General features: G+C 37.7%; 1 protein-coding gene and 1 long non-coding RNA gene across 3 annotated transcripts; one reads left to right on the top strand and one right to left on the bottom strand.

Annotated features, from left to right (window-relative positions):
* Positions 1 to 333: 333 nt before the first annotated feature.
* LOC110801175 (uncharacterized) lies at positions 334 to 1875 on the top strand. 2 transcript variants are annotated; one of them, XR_002536840.2, is made up of 3 exons: positions 337 to 602; positions 722 to 823; positions 1691 to 1875. It is a non-coding gene; the product is annotated as an uncharacterized lncRNA (long non-coding RNA). The 2 variants fall into 2 exon arrangements; XR_008929974.1 differs by having other exon boundaries at positions 334 to 823.
* A 4615-nt stretch (positions 1876 to 6490) lies between these two features.
* LOC130465596 (glycine-rich cell wall structural protein-like) lies at positions 6491 to 18966 on the bottom strand. Its single transcript, XM_056834421.1, has 2 exons — positions 17801 to 18966; positions 6491 to 7322 (listed from the first exon to the last, which is right to left on the bottom strand). Exons 1-2 carry the CDS (start codon positions 18964 to 18966, stop codon positions 6605 to 6607), a joined length of 1884 nt encoding a protein of 627 aa, XP_056690399.1. The 3' UTR covers positions 6491 to 6604.
* Between the last annotated feature and the right edge of the window lie 824 nt (positions 18967 to 19790).

The raw sequence follows: 19790 nt of genomic DNA, 5'->3' as shown, positions 1-19790 counted from the left end.
ATCAGAATTTTTGTGAAAGAAGAGAAATCATAGTCTTAGTGTGAGATACGAAAATACCCAAAAAAAAAAAAAACTAAATACAAGTGAACGTGGGAAGGTAATGGGGAGATTTTTTTTTTTTTTTTTTAATACATTTTTATTTATAAAAAGTCAATATGATCTACGGTTGTAAAGAGTCAACAAAATTTAAAGGCTGAGATTCATCTTATTGTAGTGGCTACCATTTTAATGTAGCTATTGCAAAATCTTCCTATATATATATATATATGAGTTAAGGTAACATTTAGGTACTAACATTTGATATTTTTCACCTTTTAGGTACTCACCTTTTTTTTTTCACCGTTTGGGTACTCACTTCCCAATTCCGGTGAAAATTAATTAAAGCCCATTAAAAACTTAAACCCTTGAGTTAATATGTTAGTCCCTTGGTTAGCAAAAAGTCAGTCCCCTAATTTCTTTTAAACAAAATCACCGTAATTTTTTTTCTTTATTCGCCGCTTCTTCTTCTTCTTCTTCTTCTTGTGGAGCTTGGATTCAAGATAATTTTGAAATTTTTATTTGGCATATACACTTATCCTAATGGATTCCAAAGACAAGCCGTGGTAAGTTAGTTCGTTATACATATCATATTATTTAATTTATTTAATTAGCTTTAACTTCCTAATTTGATCAATGCTCTAATAATTTGATCAGTGCTCTACTAAATTTAACATGCTTGCAGTTCATTAACACAAATGGATCACAAAGCAGTGTTGCATCAGCAAGTACACACCATGGTGGTCTATCATCAACCATTATACAACAAGGAGGTTCATAATAGCAGGTTAAATAAATATCTTACTTGAACATAATAACTAAACCTAGTACAATATATCGTTAGCGATATGATTACAATGCTTGAAACCATAACTTTAATTTGGCCTTGTATATTATTTTCCTATGATGCATATTTCTTTGGTTAATATTGATACCATTTGTACATTGTAGAATTCGTCGTCTTGGTAATGTACATTCTTATTAAACCTGAATGAGTTTGTCAATTATCATTTGTCAACTAGGAAATGTTGCTTTGTACAAAAGTTGTTTGGGTGTTACTATGGGTAGTGTGTTGCTTCTCCATTTATCTATATTCAGGTATAGTAAGTTTAATATTTTTCTTTACTTCATGGGCTTTCATATTGTATAAAATGAAGTAAACTACGTAGTATTTTTTCAAATTTTCATTAGTACTTTAAATACTTGAAGCTAAACTTTTAACCTCTTATTACTGTATTTGTTTTCTTCGAAAGGGTGTGCATCCTGGTCTCAGGTTTGTGTTATGAGAACTGACAATACATTAGCAGTCTAGCACAATACATAAATTTTTGTACTTCAGAGGATCAGATTTTTTTTCACTCTTTTGTGAAGTGTTGTTTCAAGTAAAGCTTCATTGATTATTTGGCATGTTGGGTTTCAACTTATATTAATTGCCGACTTTACAAGGCCTTCTCATTATTAGAGCCTCTGTTTCATTTATAATTTCCATTTTCTTGATTACGTAAATATCACAACTAAGGAAATGCATCTAATAGTTTGTGAGACAAAGCCATTAGATATTTACTTGAAACACAACTACAATCGTTTTTTTAATTGTTTCAGAAGCTTATGAAAAGGAATATAATTTGCTCTTATTCACACTTCTATGATGCAGGAATGATAAGGGCTGATGAACAACTCGTCAAGAAGAGTATTTATGTGCTGCTAATTGGAAATAGAATAATGTTTTTTAGGCTATCTTGGAAATATTTATTTGATTTTGGCAAGATATTGTACTTTGTTTTGACATTGATATGATATTTATTAATGACCGTTTGGAACTTAAGGAACAAACATAAATTTCTGTTTCTTTTTTCTTTTTTCTTTTTTTTAGAAGTGCTAATGCAATTGTTGGACATATAATGATTTTTTTTTTAAAAAAAATCAAAGTATGGTTAACGGTGAGTTAAAGGTTGGTTAACTCGCCGGAATTGGGAAGTGAGTACCCAAACGGTGGAAAAAAAAAGTGAGTACCTAAAAGGTGAAAAATATCAAATGTTAGTACCTAAATGTTACCTTAACTCATATATATATATATATAATTCGTGAATTAACAATTCGAATTTTTAATTCAACCAATTCTTTTAAACCTAATACCCAATTCGAATTCCTAATTCAAGTTCCCAATTTCCTAATTCAAATTCTGATATCTATTATGCTAATTAATGAACCTGAAAACCTAACCTATTTCCAATTTGTGAGGATAAAAACGCAAAACAACAGCATCGGCAGAGATTATACGAGATAAACACGCACCTTGTAGCATTAGCTTTCAGGTTATACGAGATTAATTGGTGCTCGAAGTCGCACCTTGTAGCGGAGATTCTTGATCAGATGGGTTGGAACACACACCTTAAGCTGCGCCAGGTAGCTGTAATCAGAGATGGCTTTGAAGGAAGGATGAAAGTTTGAATATGGAAGACGGTTGAAAAAACGCAAGGAGGGCTGTAATCAGAGAGTTTCAGTTTGGGGAGAAACCAAAAGACTATAAGGGTATTTTATGATTTTTACGGGGGTGCGTCAAAGTAAGTACAGCAACCGTGTTTTATTATATTGAGTTTTGAGTGTAGTGAGTGCCCTTATGTTGTGCTTATTCTAGTTAAATTTTTGTAAGTTAAGTGTAATATAAGTTGTTTCTTTGGTAGACATTTACGATAAATCGAAAAAAATAATTAGCTTTTTAAGTACAAACAAATGAATCAAACAAAAATTATAATCATCACGACTGCAACAGAATCATAGACCCATCATCGAAAAGGTTGTAAAACACAATAACTGTTAGAGTAGTCTTTAATGGTGAGTTTTTGTTGTTGGGAATTGTCCCACGTTGATAGAATGAGATGTAAAGAGTTGTTTATATTAGTAGACCACCTCTTATGTTTGAATAGAAGTGGGCCTACTAGTTGGGCTAGTGTGTGCTTTGGGCTTGGGAGTGCTTGTGGTAGGCTATTAATATTACTATATATTAATAGTCAAGATTAGCACTTAAATAGCGGTTAATTAACTTCCTCTCACGAAAGATGATATAAATAATATTCGATATGCAACGTACGATCGTAGCTTTGCTGAAAGAAAGTTCTTTTATCTATATTTTTTTTTTTCTGTAGTTGTTAGATTCAAATCCCACTTTAGATGATGTATAACTTTTTATCAATGAACTTTTAAAAAAATACTTTTGTTGGAGAATTTAGACCCCTGTTTATTTTATTTTTACTAAGTTTGAACCATTTTTATGTGCTAATCTAAAGACCTAACGTGTGAAACTAAGGGTTTATTTGTTTCAACTTAATTATTTTAACTTATTTCAGAAAAATACTCCGTAGTATGGAAGTCAATACTTCAAGTGTACCATTCGCAATATAATCTAAAATAAGATTGTTGGCAAAAGTCAATAGTATAAATGTACTGATGGGAATTTACCTAAAACTCCTTCTATATATCATCATTCCATGTTCGTGCTTCTTCCTCGATTTACAGTAACTCCATTGTTGATTTGTTGTCGGTAAGAATTGACATGAGAAATCCTGGAAGTGTTATCTTTTTCTTTATCTCCTTCTCCTATTTTCTAACCGTTGCACCGATCTACCATGAAAAAATGCATTAATGAAGAACATGATTCTATTTCCATTCTTCATCTAACATAGAAAATCATAAACTTAGCCTTATTATCATCATCTCACATCATTTACTGAGTAATTAGATTGAAATTTGAACAAATTTCCTTGTACCTTGAAAGATCAAAAAATCAAGATTGACACTGTTTGATTTTTTTTTATTTATGGAGTATTTCAGTTAATAGTCAATTTGTTTCCTATTATTTGGAGAATTCTGCAAAATTTCCTATTATTCAGAGAGGTCTGTAAATCTTAAGCGTAGATTTGACACCTGCAAATTAAAACTCGTGTAGTACATGAACAGATCTACAGAAAAAGAAGGGAAACTGAAAGTTCTTGTAGATTTTTTTTTTTTTTTGTTATTTTAGAGAGAACAAATTACAGGTTCTTGGATGAGAATGGGGTATTTTTAATTCAACTTTTTATTTCTTATAAAACCGTTTCATTCAAAAAATAGTTTATGATGAATTAAAAGTCAGAAAATTAATGGACAAGATTAGTTCACTTTGATTTAAGGGCTAAGATTTAATAAATTATAGTGGCTACTATTTTATTGTGGATATCGTAAAATTATCCTTGATTTAAACAATAAATTGAAGGCCTCATTTTTAAAATTACACACGGCCCTATAGTCGTACGCCATCGTAGCTCCGGGACTGCAGGCGAACATGAACGAGATAATATTTGTTGTGGGAAATTCAACCGTTTAAAGCTCGGTTTTGTCATTATAGGCTCTTTGGACCAAAAAAAAAGCTTTGACACAAATTTTCTTGCCCAAACCCGCTATTTAAAATCGGATACCTTAAAGCAGCTTTAGAGTCGGATCAGGTTTTTTTTTCTGCAATAAGTTTGGGCTGAATTGACAACCCGCCTATAGGTAAGAGGAGACAATACTATTATTCCTACATGTTCATTATACTATAGTTCCTACATCTTCATACAATACTAATCACATGTTCACATACTACCTCCGTTTCAAAAAGATCTTTATGCTTTAAAAAATGTGTCCGAAAATCAAAACTTTGACCATAAATTCTCACTATTATATCTATCAAAAATTATCATGAGATATCTGGTTAGATTCATCTCGAAGTTTATTTTATAAATATCAACTTTTTATAATTTTTTGTCATACGAAATTGGATATATTAACGGTCAAACATTGCACCGGAGTCCGTACAAATAATAAGTGTGAATATCTTTTTGAAACAGAGGTAATACTATTATTCATACATGTTCGTTGTTACATTATTCGTTAAGTGTAGGGGAGACATGATATATATGAATTCGAAAATGATAAAGGTCGCAACATGCGACCTTTAAGCCGTGTCACAATGGTGACATGGCACGCTTATGTGTCATGAATTTAATTCGAAATTAAAATATTTAACTTATATAACCAATTATACATGTTAAAAAAAAGGTAGGAAAATCTTAATATTATAATTTACAAATTGAATAATATAATTTTTTATTTCAGAAAAATTTTATAATTTGTATAGAAAATTAGAAAAAATAACAATTTTACATTATTTATATGATATAGGAAATTAAAATAAAAAATATGTTTACTAATTTATACTTAGAAAATAGAAAATACAACACATTAGAAAATAAAAGATTAGGAATAGTACTTCGTCTTTAATGGTTTTGGTCTTTCACGTTTACCTTCTGCCCCGCAACCCAATCCAACCCAAAAAAAATTTTGTCCATTGCAATATCAAGCATTTGCCGAAAATTTGAGATTAAAATTAAAATAATGATAGCAATGTCAACTGCAAGAATCAAGATCAAGTCTAGCTTTGCCGGAGATTTAAGATTCTTGATGCAGGTAATTTTGAAAAATAAAATAAAATGTCAAATTATGAATTTAAGGTAATATTTTAAAGTAATGTGGAATTATTAAAGTAATATTTTAATGTAATGTATAATTTCGTATTTTTATTTACATAAAATATATTATTAGATTATGAATTAGTGTATTTTTTTTAATTAAATTGGTTTATTTTTTTAATAACACAAAAAATATTACTATTAAATTATAAGTTTTATTTTTTAAATGTGTGATGTACATAGTAAAAGGAAATATATATTTATTCTAAATATAATAAATATTTATTTCCTTTTTTATATTGACTACCTTATTTACGTATTTTCATAGTAAAAATATTGAATTGATAGTAAAAAGAATTTGTTGACGTATAGCTTACGTGGCGCCTATATGTACCAATGAAACTCCGACACGTAAGATTGCGACAACTAAATGTTGTCGCAACTTGCGACCTTTATCATCACCCGAATAATCATATACTCCATACCCAGTACTTCCCTTAATTGTTAAAATATTGTGCTTAATTAACTTCATCTTCTCTATGGCTTTAATTTAGACATGGATGGAATGGAAGATCAACCAAATGGCCGTGATTGTTTAGGAATGCATTTGGAATATAGGGTTACGATTCTTACACAAATTTCTTGTGATTTTTGCAATTTCTACTTATCAAAGTCAAACTTCTTAATTCTAATTAATTAAAATAAAATGTTATCCAACACGCATAGTAATCCATGGAGGGAAGAAAGAAACTCTATAAACCAGCTTATATGTATGTGATGCTTTAGTCATGCAATATTACCTCATGGGTCATAAATATAATATGAAAATTAGAGCGCAATATCTATGTTTTGCAAGTTATACATGTATACTTTTGTTTCTAAAAGTTTCACAAAATTTTCCTATAAAAGCCTAGCCCTCATTCATCCATTTGGCATCACAATCGCTTCCTCCTAGTCCACAACCCATTTTCGCTTAGCGAAAACTTTCCGTTTAATTTTGTTGTAAAGATGTCTTCAAAAGTTTTGTCATCGGTTACCCTCCTCCTTTGCCTCAACCTATTGTTTTTCACTATCGTGAATGCTCAAAATACCCCCTCCCAATCAGAATCACGTAACCATGGTGGAAAGTCACCATCAGGAAAATCACCAACTCTAAATGCATCACCACCTGGAAAGCCACCGACTCCAATTGCGTCACCACCTGGAAAGTCACCAACTCCCGTTGCGTCACCATCTGGAAAGCCACCAACACCAATAGCGTCGCCACCCGGCAAGCCACCAACGCCAATGGCATCACCACCCGGCAAGCCACCAACGCCAATGGTGTCACCACCCGGCAAGCCACCAACACCAATGGCGTCACCACCCGGCAAGCCACCAACGCCAATAGCGTCACCACTCGGCAATCCACCAACCGCGTCCCCACCCGGTAATCCACCAATGACGTCACCACCTGTCAACCCACCAATGGCATCTCCACCTATCAAGCCACCAACGCCTGTGTCATCACCACCAATGGTGTCACCACCTATTAACCCACCAACGCCTATGTCATCACCAACAATGGCATCACCACCTGTTAACCCCCCAACGCCTATGTCATCACCGCCAATGGCTTCACCACCTGTGAAGCCACCAATGACCTCTCCACCTGTCAAGCCGCCAACACCAGTGTCATCACCACCAATGGCTTCACCACCTATCAAGCCGCCAACTCCTGAGCCATCACCACCAATGGTGTCACCACCTGTCAACCCACCAATGGCGTCACCTCCGGTCAACCCACCAATGGTGTCACCATGTTAGGTTATGATACATATGACATTACATAGATCATGCGGAAACAACCATTAACCCAGGACAACATATTATTTACACATAATCATATAGCATAATTTAGATGCATACTCTTTGTTGCGTGCCCTCCCTAGCTGCGCCCGAACCGAACAAGAACAAGTCTTTTAGGACTCCAAGTGTCGTCCCTCCGTAGATAGTCCACAGCACGTCCGGATCCGCCTTAAGATTGACCAACTAGAATCGCCCTTAAGGTACTAGAAAATTTCGGCACTTTATGAGCAAGATGTGTGTTTTAATTTTCTCTCAAAAACTCACTTTTTGAATACTTTGAAACTTGTGTATAAATTATGACCCCTAGGCCTTTATTTATAGAGTTATGGAAAAGGAATCGTAATCCTAGTAGGATACGAATTAATTGAAATTAGAATCCTACATGAATTCTATTTAATTAATTTATCCAATTAGGAATAGAAATTTAATCATACACTGACTCTTGTAGATTCAGGAATCACGCATGAGCACAAACTCACACACACACGGCAGCCACAAGGGCTGCCCATGCGCGTGCGAGCAGCAGCCCCGCGCAGCACGGCCCACGCATCCGTGGCCCTTGGCGCGCGCTGGGCCTGCCTTGCGGTAGGCCTGGGCGCTGCCTTGGCTGGGCTTGTGGTGCGCATGCTTGCTGGGCGATGGCCCCAGCTTCGTGCTGGGCCTTCGTCCGGCAAGCCTCGTCCGATGCTAATTCGTACGATACGCTTCCGTTTAAATTTCCATTTCCGGAATCTATTTCCGATACGAACAATATTTAATATTTCCGATTCCGGAATTAATTTCCGTTTCGAACAAATATTTAATATTTCCGTTTCCGGAATTATTTTCCGATTCCGGTAATATTTCCGATTCTGACAATATTTCCGTTTCCGGCAATATTTCCGATTCTGGTAATATTTCCATTTCCAATAATATTTTCCGATACGTACCATGTTTCCGTTTCCGGCAACATCTACGACTTGGATAATATTCATATTTCCGATACGATCCATATTTCCGTTTCCGGCAATATCATCGTTTCCGGAGTATTCATTTCTTGCCTGTGACGATCTTAGCTCCCACTGAAACCAAGATCCGTCGGTTCCGAATATTCATAGATGGAGTATTTAATGCCATTAAATACTTGATCCGTTTACGTACTATTTGTGTGACCCTACGGGTTCAGTCAAGAGTAAGCTGTGGATTAATATCATTAATTCCACTTGAACTGAAGCGGCCTCTAGCTAGGCATTCAGCTCACTTGATCTCACTGAATTATTAACTTGTTAATTAATACTGAACCGCATTTATTAGACTTTAACATAGAATGCATACTTGGACCAAGGGCATTATTTCCTTCAGTCTCCCACTTGTCCTTAGGGACAAGTGTGCATTTCCTAATTCCTTTGTCGCTCGATGCTTGCTCTTGAACATAAGGTAAGAGTTGTCATCCTTATTATGTCCAGAGGTGTTCCTCGGTTTCAGAGTTCAACTGATCAAATAAACAGATAATCATAGCCTATGATTCATCCGAGCACGGCCATGCATTTCACAGTTTCTAGCTCTCCGAGTGGCCTTGTACAACTTTTAAGCATCTCATCCCGATTTATGGGAGGACAATCCCAATCTTGCGATCTTGAGATTAGACTTCGTTTGATAGGTGATTACCTGAGCGTTGCCTTTATAGCCTCCTTTTACGGTGCGACGGTTGGTCAACGTCAAAGCAACCAGTTCTCAAACAAGTAATCTCAAATCACTCAGGTATTGAGGATTTAGTGTCTAATAATTTAATGAAATTTACTCATGACAGATTTTCATCTCTTACAGTAAAGTTTCATAGGTCTTGTCCGATACTAGTCTTCCCAAAGTAAGTATCTATGCAAATGATTATGACATTGCCATGTCCACATAGTTCAAGAAACAGAACTACTAGTCATCTTGCATTCTAATCGTCTAACGTTTTCTATGCGTCCAATTTTATAGAAAACTCCGATTAGGGACCATTTTCAACCTTTGACATTCAAGTTCACTTGATAGACATTTCTTAGTCACAGGACTGGTCCTGACAGTCTATCTTGAATATATCGTCAAGTTGAAGGGACTCATCATTTAATAAACCACAAATTAAATGGAAAAAATGAATTTCTTTCATTTATTGTGAATGATTAACCAATAATGTTTTACAAAGATTTAAACTCTAAAACTTTAAAACATTAAACAGAGACATCAAAGCCATTCTCCAATATGCTTGATTCCCATAGCTGCAGTGTGCGAGTTGTGCTTCGCTTGCGGCAGAGGTTTAGTTAATGGATCTGATATGTTGTCATCAGTTCCAATTTTGCTTATCTCGACTTCTTTTCTTTCAACGAACTCTCGTAGAAGGTGAAATCTACGAAGTACATGCTTGACTCTCTGGTGGTGTCTAGGCTCTTTTGCCTGTGCAATAGCTCCGTTATTATCACAATACAGGGCTATTGGTCCTTTAATGGAGGGGACTACACCAAGTTCTCCTATGAACTTCCTTAGCCATATAGCTTCCTTTGCTGCTTCATGTGCAGCAATGTACTCCGCTTTAGTTGTAGAATCCGCAATGGTGCTTTGCTTAGCACTTTTCCAGCTTACTGCTCCTCCGTTGAGGCAGAAGACAAACCCAGACTGTGATCTGAAATCATCTTTGTCGGTTTGGAAACTTGCGTCCGTATAGCCTTTAACAATTAATTCATCATCTCCACCATAGACCAGGAAGTCATCTTTGTGCCTTTTCAGGTATTTCAGAATGTTCTTGGCAGCAGTCCAATGCGCCTCTCCTGGGTCTGACTGGTATCTGCTCGTAGCACTGAGTGCGTACGCAACATCCGGGCGTGTACATATCATAGCATACATTATTGAACCAATCAATGATGCATATGGAATCCCATTCATTCGTCTACGCTCATCAAGTGTTTTTGGGCACTGAGTCTTGCTTAGAGTCATTCCATGAGACATGGGTAGGTAGCCTCGCTTGGAGTCCGCCATCTTGAACCTATCAAGCACCTTATTGATATAAGTGCTTTGACTAAGTCCAATCATCTTTTTAGATCTATCCCTGTAAATCTTGATGCCCAATATGTACTGTGCTTCTCCTAGATCCTTCATCGAAAAACATTTCCCAAGCCAAATCTTGACAGAGTTCAACATAGGAATGTCATTTCCGATAAGCAATATGTCGTCGACATATAATACTAGGAAAGCAATTTTGCTCCCACTGACCTTCTTGTATACACAAGATTCGTCCGCGTTCTTGATGAAACCAAAGTCACTGACTGCTTCATCAAAACGTATATTCCAGCTCCTGGATGCCTGCTTCAATCCGTAGATTGACTTCTTTAGCTTGCATACCTTTTTAGCATTCTTTGGATCCTCAAAACCTTCAGGCTGTGTCATAAACACAGTTTCTGTTAAAACGCCGTTTAAGAAAGCAGTTTTGACATCCATCTGCCATATTTCGTAATCGTAATATGCAGCGATTGCTAACATTATTCGAATAGACTTTAGCATTGCAACTGGTGAAAAGGTTTCATCGTAATCCACACCGTGGACTTGCCTGTAACCTTTTGCAACCAATCTAGCTTTGAAAACTTCAAGTTTCCCATCCTTGTCCTTTTTCAGTTTGAAAACCCATTTGCTTCCAATGGCTTGGTAGCCATCTGGCAAATCGACCAAATCCCATACTTGGTTTTCAGACATGGAGTCTAATTCAGATTGCATGGCTTCTTGCCATTGCTTGGAGCTAGGGCTCGTCATAGCTTGCTTGTAAGTCGCAGGTTCATCACTTTCAAGTAATAGAACGTCATAGCTCTCGTTCGTCAAAATACCTAAGTACCTTTCCGGTTGAGATCTATATCTTTGCGATCTACGCGGGGTAACATTTCTAGATTGACCATGATTCTCACCAGATTCTTCTAAAGATCTCTGAGTTTCATCCTGAATGTCATCTTGAGCTTTCTCTAGAGTTTGTTGTTCGACTCGAATTTCTTCGAGGTCTACTTTTCTCCCACTTGTCATTTTGGAAATGTGATCTTTCTCCAAAAAGACACCATCTCGAGCAACAAACACTTTGTTCTCAGATGTATTGTAGAAGTAATACCCCTTTGTTTCCTTTGGATAGCCCACAAGGATACATTTGTCAGATTTTGGATGAAGTTTGTCTGAAATTAATCGTTTGACGTATACTTCACATCCCCAAATCTTAAGAAAAGACACATTTGGAGGCTTTCCAAACCATAATTCGTATGGAGTCTTTTCGACAGCTTTAGACGGAGCTCTATTTATAGTGAGTGCAGCTGTATTTAGTGCATGTCCCCAAAATTCTAATGGAAGTTCGGCCTGACCCATCATTGACCTGACCATGTCTAGCAAGGTTCTGTTCCTCCGTTCTGACACACCGTTCCATTGTGGTGTTCCAGGAGGAGTCAATTCTGATAGAATTCCACATTCTTTCAGATGGTCATCAAATTCATAGCTCAGATATTCACCGCCTCTATCAGACCGCAGTGCCTTGATCTTCTTGCCTAATTGATTCTCTACTTCACTCTGAAATTCCTTGAATTTGTCAAAGGATTCAGACTTATGCTTCATTAGGTAGACATAACCATACCTACTGAAGTCATCAGTGAAAGTGATAAAGTAGCTGAAACCACCTCTAGCATTTGTACTCATTGGTCCACATACATCTGTATGGATTAAACCCAATAGTTCATTTGCTCTTTCTCCAACTTTAGAGAAAGGTTGCTTTGTCATTTTTGCCAAATAAACATGATTCGCATTTACCATAATCCTCTAAGTCAAATGGTTCTAGAATTCCTTCTCTTTGAAGTCTTTCTAAGCGTTTCAAGTTTATATGGCCTAATCGACAATGCCACAGATAGGTGAGATCTGAATCATCCTTTTTGGCCTTTTTGGTATTTATGTTATATACTTGTTTGTCGTGATCTAATAAATAAAGTCCATTGACTAATCTAGCAGATCCATAAAACATCTCTTTAAAATAAAACGAACAACTATTGTCTTTTATTATAAAGGAAAATCCCTTAGCATCTAAGCAAGAAACTGAAATGATGTTTTTAGTAAGACTTGGAACATGGAAACATTCTTCCAGTTCCAAAACTAGCCCGGAGGGCAACGACAAATAGTAAGTTCCTACGGCTAATGCAGCAATCCGTGCTCCATTTCCCACTCGTAGGTCGACTTCACCCTTGCTTAACTTTCTACTTCTTCTTAGTCCCTGTGGATTGGAACATAAGTGTGAGCCACAACCTGTATCTAATACCCAAGAAGTTGAATTAGCAAGTATACAGTCTATAACGAAAATACCTGAAGATGGAACGACTGTTCCGTTCTTCTGATCTTCCTTTAGCTTTGGACATTCTCTTTTGTAATGGCCTATTCCATCACAATAAAGACAGCTTGATGTGGACTTGTCCTGCTTTGATTTAGCATTGCCCTTGGACTTTCCACCTTTCTTGAATGGTCTCTTTCTAGCCTTGAGTAAATCTTTGGCTTCACAGTCCAGTACTATTTCAGCCTTTCTGACAAGGTGAATAAATTCTGCAACTGTTTCTTCTCTTGGTTCACTTAGGTATTGTTGCTTGAAGCGACCAAACCCACTGTGTAGTGAATTGAGCAAGACAGAGACTGCCATCCTTTCGCTTATTGGTGTTCCTAGTAGACTTAGGCGATCAAAATATGAACACATAAGATCCACATGGAACCTCAGTGGGACGCCTACCCTCTGTTTAGTGCGAAGGAGCTGAACATGTGTTTCTTGGACCTCCATCCTATAACACCTGTTGGGAGAACTAACCTTTAGACCAGACATTGATTCAATCAACTCATGGACGTTCAGGTCCCTGTCCTCCGTACTTCCACGACAGATATCCCTCAGATTCTTGATGAGCGTAAAAGGTTCATAGGCTACAAACCTTCTAGCCCAATCATCAGGGATATTGTTCAGCATGAGACTCATAACCTTTTTGAGATCCGCATCCCAGGCGTAAAATCTCTCAGGGGTCATGTCTCTGGCATAGTAGCTTGGCATGGGATGTGACAGTACATACTCAAGTCCATTGAGTTTGACTATTTCAACTAGCTTAGCTTCCCATTCAAGAAAATTTGTCAGGTTCAGCTTGACCATAAGCTCAGAACCCATGATGATGTTTTGATTGTTGTTTGCCATATTAAAACTACAATTGAAAAGAATAAACAAATAAATAACCATTCACAGTTTCTCTTAATAAACTTAAATTCTAGCATACATGCATAATTCAATGTTTATTAAGCATTTTATTCAAGTTATGTGTTCCGGCAGGTGTGAATAAAATGATTCCAAGATCCTAAAATCATTGAAGAACTAAGCACAGTTTGTCGACTTAATCTTAGAACATCTTAGGTAAGCAAAAGCCTTTTGCTAATAGTCTAGAAACTATTCTTGGTTGATAGGTACGTCTAAGAACTTATTAGGTAAACCTATCGAATTTGCCACGACATAAAAGGACTCCTTACTTATATCGTTGAGTTTCACCAAAACTAACATGTACTCACAATTATTTGTGTACCTTGCCCCTTTAGGACCAATAAGTAACACCTCGCTGAGCGAAAACTATTACTAGATTGATGTAAAGGATATCCAAGCAAGTGTATATTTTGGCATGGCACCTTTTAACTCAATTTTTAAGTTTGGAACTTAAGGCTCTTACTATGTTGGTTAGATTTTAAGTGAACTAAAATCCTTAATCATGCAACATAATCAAGCTTTTGATCTCATGCATTTTAAGACATATTTAAAACAGTAAATAACTTAAAACATGCATAAGATATTTGTGATCTAGTATGGCCCGACTTCATCTTGAAGCTTTGACTTCAAAGTCCGTCTTGAAAATCTCCGTGGGAGGCACCATTTTCTTCAAATAGGATAAGCTATAACTAATTACAACTATTTGATGGTTCGCAGACCATATTTGAATTGAAAAATAACTTTGGTACTTTAGACCAATTACATTCAAATTAATGGTACGCAGACCATATTTTCTATCCTATTTGGGCCATACTAGTCACTTCATAACCTGCAAAACAGTACATATACAATATATACCATTCACCCATTCATTATCATGAATGGCCCACATAGCTGGTTAGTAAAACACATTATGCATCACGTAAACATTTGCAGCAATTAATCAAGGGCACCAATAATCTACCAATTATTCAGTCCTTATTAATTCTAATCAAGTTGTTTTAACCTTAAGGATTTGTAGACCTAATCAAGAGTTTATGACTAAAAGGCGCTCCCACTTAAACCAATAAATTCATATGCTTTACTAATTTTAAACATAAAATTGTATTTCTAGTCTAATCGGAAACATACAAATTTAATTAAAATTTAAAGCTCATATCAATTTATAATTGAATCCAAAAATTTAATTTAATTTCAGTCGCATTTAAATTAATTTATGATTTTAATTTTAGTAAAATAATTAGAATAAATTCCATTTATTATAATTATAATATTCAAAATTAAAATCCAAAAATTAATTCAAATTATTAATTTTAAAATTAATTAAAATTACGTGAACTGAAATTTTCAAATTAAACATTCAAAACGATCTAATCGTAACGCAAACACCCTACGCGTTGCACGCCCATGGGCCGTACGCACACAGCCATTGCTGGCCATGTGCGCGCAGCCCATGCGCTCGTCGCATAGCTGCTGCTGTCCTATCGCAAGCCTCCGCACAGCGCCCCATCGCACGCGAGCTATCGCTCGCAGTGCGCGCGCGCGAGATCGCTCGCTGGGCGCGCGACATCGCTCGCTGGGCGCGCTGGCTCGCTCGCTGTGCGCGCGAGACATCGCTCGCTGGGGCGCGACATCGCTCGCTGGGCGGGCGACATCGCGCGCTGTGCGCGCGAGCCATCGCTCGCTGGCGCGAGCCATCGCTCGCTGGCGCGCGCGAGTGATGCTGGGCGCAGCGCTCGTGGCACGCGAGCTTGCGCTCGCTGCGCGCGAGGCTGCGCGCTCTTGTGCGAGGCAGCGCGCGTTGTGGCGCAGCTCGCTTGCTGCCCACACGCGACTGCCTTGGCTCGCCCCTCGCCCATGCCCATTCGTTCATTGCTCGTGGCACACGACACAAGGCAGGGCTGCTGCCTTGTGCTCGTGCACTACGCCCTTGCTCATTGCATTCGTGCCGCACGGGCGACGAGCTCCCTTGCTCGTCGTCGCATGCCCGCATTATACAACACCCCTTAAGGGTAACACGAAGCGTCCATTGCTTCGTGCGTGCAAGTTATATGAACGAATCGCATATAAATTTAAAATTTATATTTAAAATTAATGACAAATTAATAAATATTATTAATTTCATAATTTTAGGGCGAAAAAATCGAAAATTTATTATCCAATTGATTTCCGATTGTTATGGATTCAAGTCTAGGTCATAAAAATTTAAAATTTATCGTAAATTTACAATTTTTATGGTGGTTTTTAATCATAGGTTTCTAATTAAATTACAATTAATTATGAAAATCAAATTAATTCTAAATTATTCTAATTTTCAACAAATTAATCATAATTACAAATTAGATTGCATAATTAACAAGACTAGGCATTCAAACTTGTTAAACATATGCAGTAGGTCAATCAAAAATTCAAGATTTATCAACAAGTATCGCAAATATTTAATTTAACATCTTAAATTTACGAAATTTTGCATTCGAAAAACTAAAACCTTCGAAAAGTCATAGTTAGGCTTCGAATTTGAGAATTCTGGGTTCGGCAGAAAAATACTATTTTTGTCAAAATTTTAGAATGCCTTTTACATGCGGAATTGACACAAAAATCACTCAATTCGGATGAGTAATGAAGAAACTGCCGAAAAACTGCGTACGTATAATTAAATAAACGCAATTTGCAATTAATTAACAATTACGAAAATTAATCACCCCTTTTAATTCTTGCAAATTTGTAATATTTAACCATGTTCATGCAATTTAGATTATGAAAATAATAAGGGGCTCGTGATACCACTGTTAGGTTATGATACATATGACATTACATAGATCATGCGGAAACAACCATTAACCCAGGACAACATATTATTTACACATAATCATATAGCATAATTTAGATGCATACTCTTTGTTGCGTGCCCTCCCTAGCTGCGCCCGAACCGAACAAGAACAAGTCTTTTAGGACTCCAAGTGTCGTCCCTCCGTAGATAGTCCACAGCACGTCCGGATCCGCCTTAAGATTGACCAACTAGAATCGCCCTTAAGGTACTAGAAAATTTCGGCACTTTATGAGCAAGATGTGTGTTTTAATTTTCTCTCAAAAACTCACTTTTTGAATACTTTGAAACTTGTGTATAAATTATGACCCCTAGGCCTTTATTTATAGAGTTATGGAAAAGGAATCGTAATCCTAGTAGGATACGAATTAATTGAAATTAGAATCCTACATGAATTCTATTTAATTAATTTATCCAATTAGGAATAGAAATTTAATCATACACTGACTCTTGTAGATTCAGGAATCACGCATGAGCACAAACTCACACACACACGGCAGCCACAAGGGCTGCCCATGCGCGTGCGAGCAGCAGCCCCGCGCAGCACGGCCCACGCATCCGTGGCCCTTGGCGCGCGCTGGGCCTGCCTTGCGGTAGGCCTGGGCGCTGCCTTGGCTGGGCTTGTGGTGCGCATGCTTGCTGGGCGATGGCCCCAGCTTCGTGCTGGGCCTTCGTCCGGCAAGCCTCGTCCGATGCTAATTCGTACGATACGCTTCCGTTTAAATTTCCATTTCCGGAATCTATTTCCGATACGAACAATATTTAATATTTCCGATTCCGGAATTAATTTCCGTTTCGAACAAATATTTAATATTTCCGTTTCCGGAATTATTTTCCGATTCCGGTAATATTTCCGATTCTGACAATATTTCCGTTTCCGGCAATATTTCCGATTCTGGTAATATTTCCATTTCCAATAATATTTTCCGATACGTACCATGTTTCCGTTTCCGGCAACATCTACGACTTGGATAATATTCATATTTCCGATACGATCCATATTTCCGTTTCCGGCAATATCATCGTTTCCGGAGTATTCATTTCTTGCCTGTGACGATCTTAGCTCCCACTGAAACCAAGATCCGTCGGTTCCGAATATTCATAGATGGAGTATTTAATGCCATTAAATACTTGATCCGTTTACGTACTATTTGTGTGACCCTACGGGTTCAGTCAAGAGTAAGCTGTGGATTAATATCATTAATTCCACTTGAACTGAAGCGGCCTCTAGCTAGGCATTCAGCTCACTTGATCTCACTGAATTATTAACTTGTTAATTAATACTGAACCGCATTTATTAGACTTTAACATAGAATGCATACTTGGACCAAGGGCATTATTTCCTTCACACCACCCGTCAAGCCGCCAACAACAGTGTCACCACCTATCAAACCACCAATGGCTTCTCCACCTGTCAAGCCGCCAACACCAGCTTCATCACCACCAATGGCATCACCACCTGTCAATCCACCAATGGTATCTCCACCTGTCAATCCACCAACTTCTGTTCCATCACCACCAATGGCGTCACCACCTGTCACGCCACCAACACCAGTGTCATCTCCACCAATGGCATCACCACCTGTCAAGCCTCCAACACCAGTGTCATCACCGCCAACATCATCACCACCTGTAAATCCGCCAACGCCGATGCCATCACCGCCAATGGAGTCACCACCTGTAGAGCCACCAACGCTAGTACCATCACCACCAATGATGTCACCACCTGTCAACCCACCAATGGCTTCTCCACCTGTCAAGCCGCCAACACCAGCTTCATCACCACCAATGGCATCACCACCTGTCAATCCACCAATGGTATCTCCACCTGTCAATCCACCAACTTCTGTTCCATCACCACCAATGGCGTCACCACCTGTCACGCCACCAACACCAGTGTCATCTCCACCAATGGCATCACCACCTGTCAAGCCTCCAACACCAGTGTCATCACCGCCAACATCATCACCACCTGTAAATCCGCCAACGCCGATGCCATCACCGCCAATGGCGTCACCACCTGTAGATCCGCCAACGCCAGTACCATCACCACCAATGATGTCACCACCTGTCAACCCACCAATGGCTTCTCCACCTGTCAAGCCGCCAACACCAGCAACATCACCACCAATGTCATCACCACCTGTCAATCCACCAATGGTATCTCCACCTGTCAAGCCACCAACGCCTATTCTATCACCACCAATGGCGTCACCACCTGTCATGCCACCAACACCAGTGCCATCTCCACCAATGGCATCACCACCTGTCAAGCCGCCAACACCAGCGCCAACACCAGTGCCATCACCGCCAACAGCGTCACCACCTGTAAAGCCGCCAACGCCTGTACCATCACCACCTGGAAAGTGCCCAATAGATCCGCTAAATTTGAAGGTGTGTGTCAGTTTATTAGACAACTTGCTTGGAATTGTGATTCGCACCCCACCAACGAGCCCATGTTGCTCTGTCATTGATGGGTTGGTAAACATTGACGCTGGTGTTTGCCTTTGCACTGCCATTAAAGCTAATATTTTGGGGATCAACCTTAATGTCCCAGTCTCAGTTAATTTGTTGCTCAGCAAGTGTGGCAAACAGGTACCCGGCTTCCAATGTCCTTAAACTTATTAGTCGAATTTTGTTGGATGTCATCAAAATCTTAAGTATTATTTCCAATTTCCTGCCTTTGAGCAGCTCAATAATGTTTAATACATAATTCTATGCGTACTTCTATGCTATGTATTGTGTTGGTTTTTGTTAATTGGTGATTAAGGTTGTCGATAACCTTCAAGCCTAAAATTTTATTAATCTTTTACATTAAAATAAGAAAAAAACGTACATGAGTTTTCTTGAATAAAATTTGTTAGATGAAGTTATTGTAACAAATTGCATGGATGAATATGGTCTTTGCGAATCTAGCTCTTTTTTAGTGTTTAAGTAACTTAATTTCTTCCAAGTTTGAGGTTTGGTACCACCAGGACACCAGTGTTGCAGAAAATAAAATTAATATTAGTTGTACGAAAATGAACATAAAATTGTAACTTTTTTAGTTTTTACGTATTATATTATGAAATGACAAAATAACTATTTCTGGATCCACTCCTATTATCATCAACAACAGCAACAACAACAATAACAAAAACTAATTGTTATGATTTTCTTAATTAAGCTCAGTTATTAGCTTCGAAGTGTTAATTGGTATGCAAACTAATTAGTAGCACAAAAGTCGATCTGTCCAACACCTAAGGAAAAAAGTGGGAGGGGGGAGATCAAACATCAAATTTTTTGCATCCTACATCTTCTGCAGATATGTCCTGACTAATTCTAGTTTCATGAACAATTCAAC

Source organism: Spinacia oleracea, chromosome 1 (genome assembly GCF_020520425.1).
Source record: "Spinacia oleracea cultivar Varoflay chromosome 1, BTI_SOV_V1, whole genome shotgun sequence".
Classification (NCBI taxonomy): Eukaryota; Viridiplantae; Streptophyta; class Magnoliopsida; order Caryophyllales; family Amaranthaceae; genus Spinacia; species Spinacia oleracea.
The sequence above is the reverse complement of the archived record's forward strand: the minus strand, read 5'-3'. Positions and strand labels throughout refer to the sequence as shown.

Bases quoted from the DNA above. Each gene is read 5' to 3' on its own strand.
- LOC130465596 (XM_056834421.1), bottom strand. From the start codon at position 18,966: ATGGCAGTGCAAAGGCAAACACCAGCGTCAATGTTTACCAACCCATCA. The intron at 7,323-17,800 runs TGGTGTGAAGGA...CATAACCTAACA, and splicing joins GTTGTTGGCGGCTTGACGGG to TGGTGACACCATTGGTGGGT.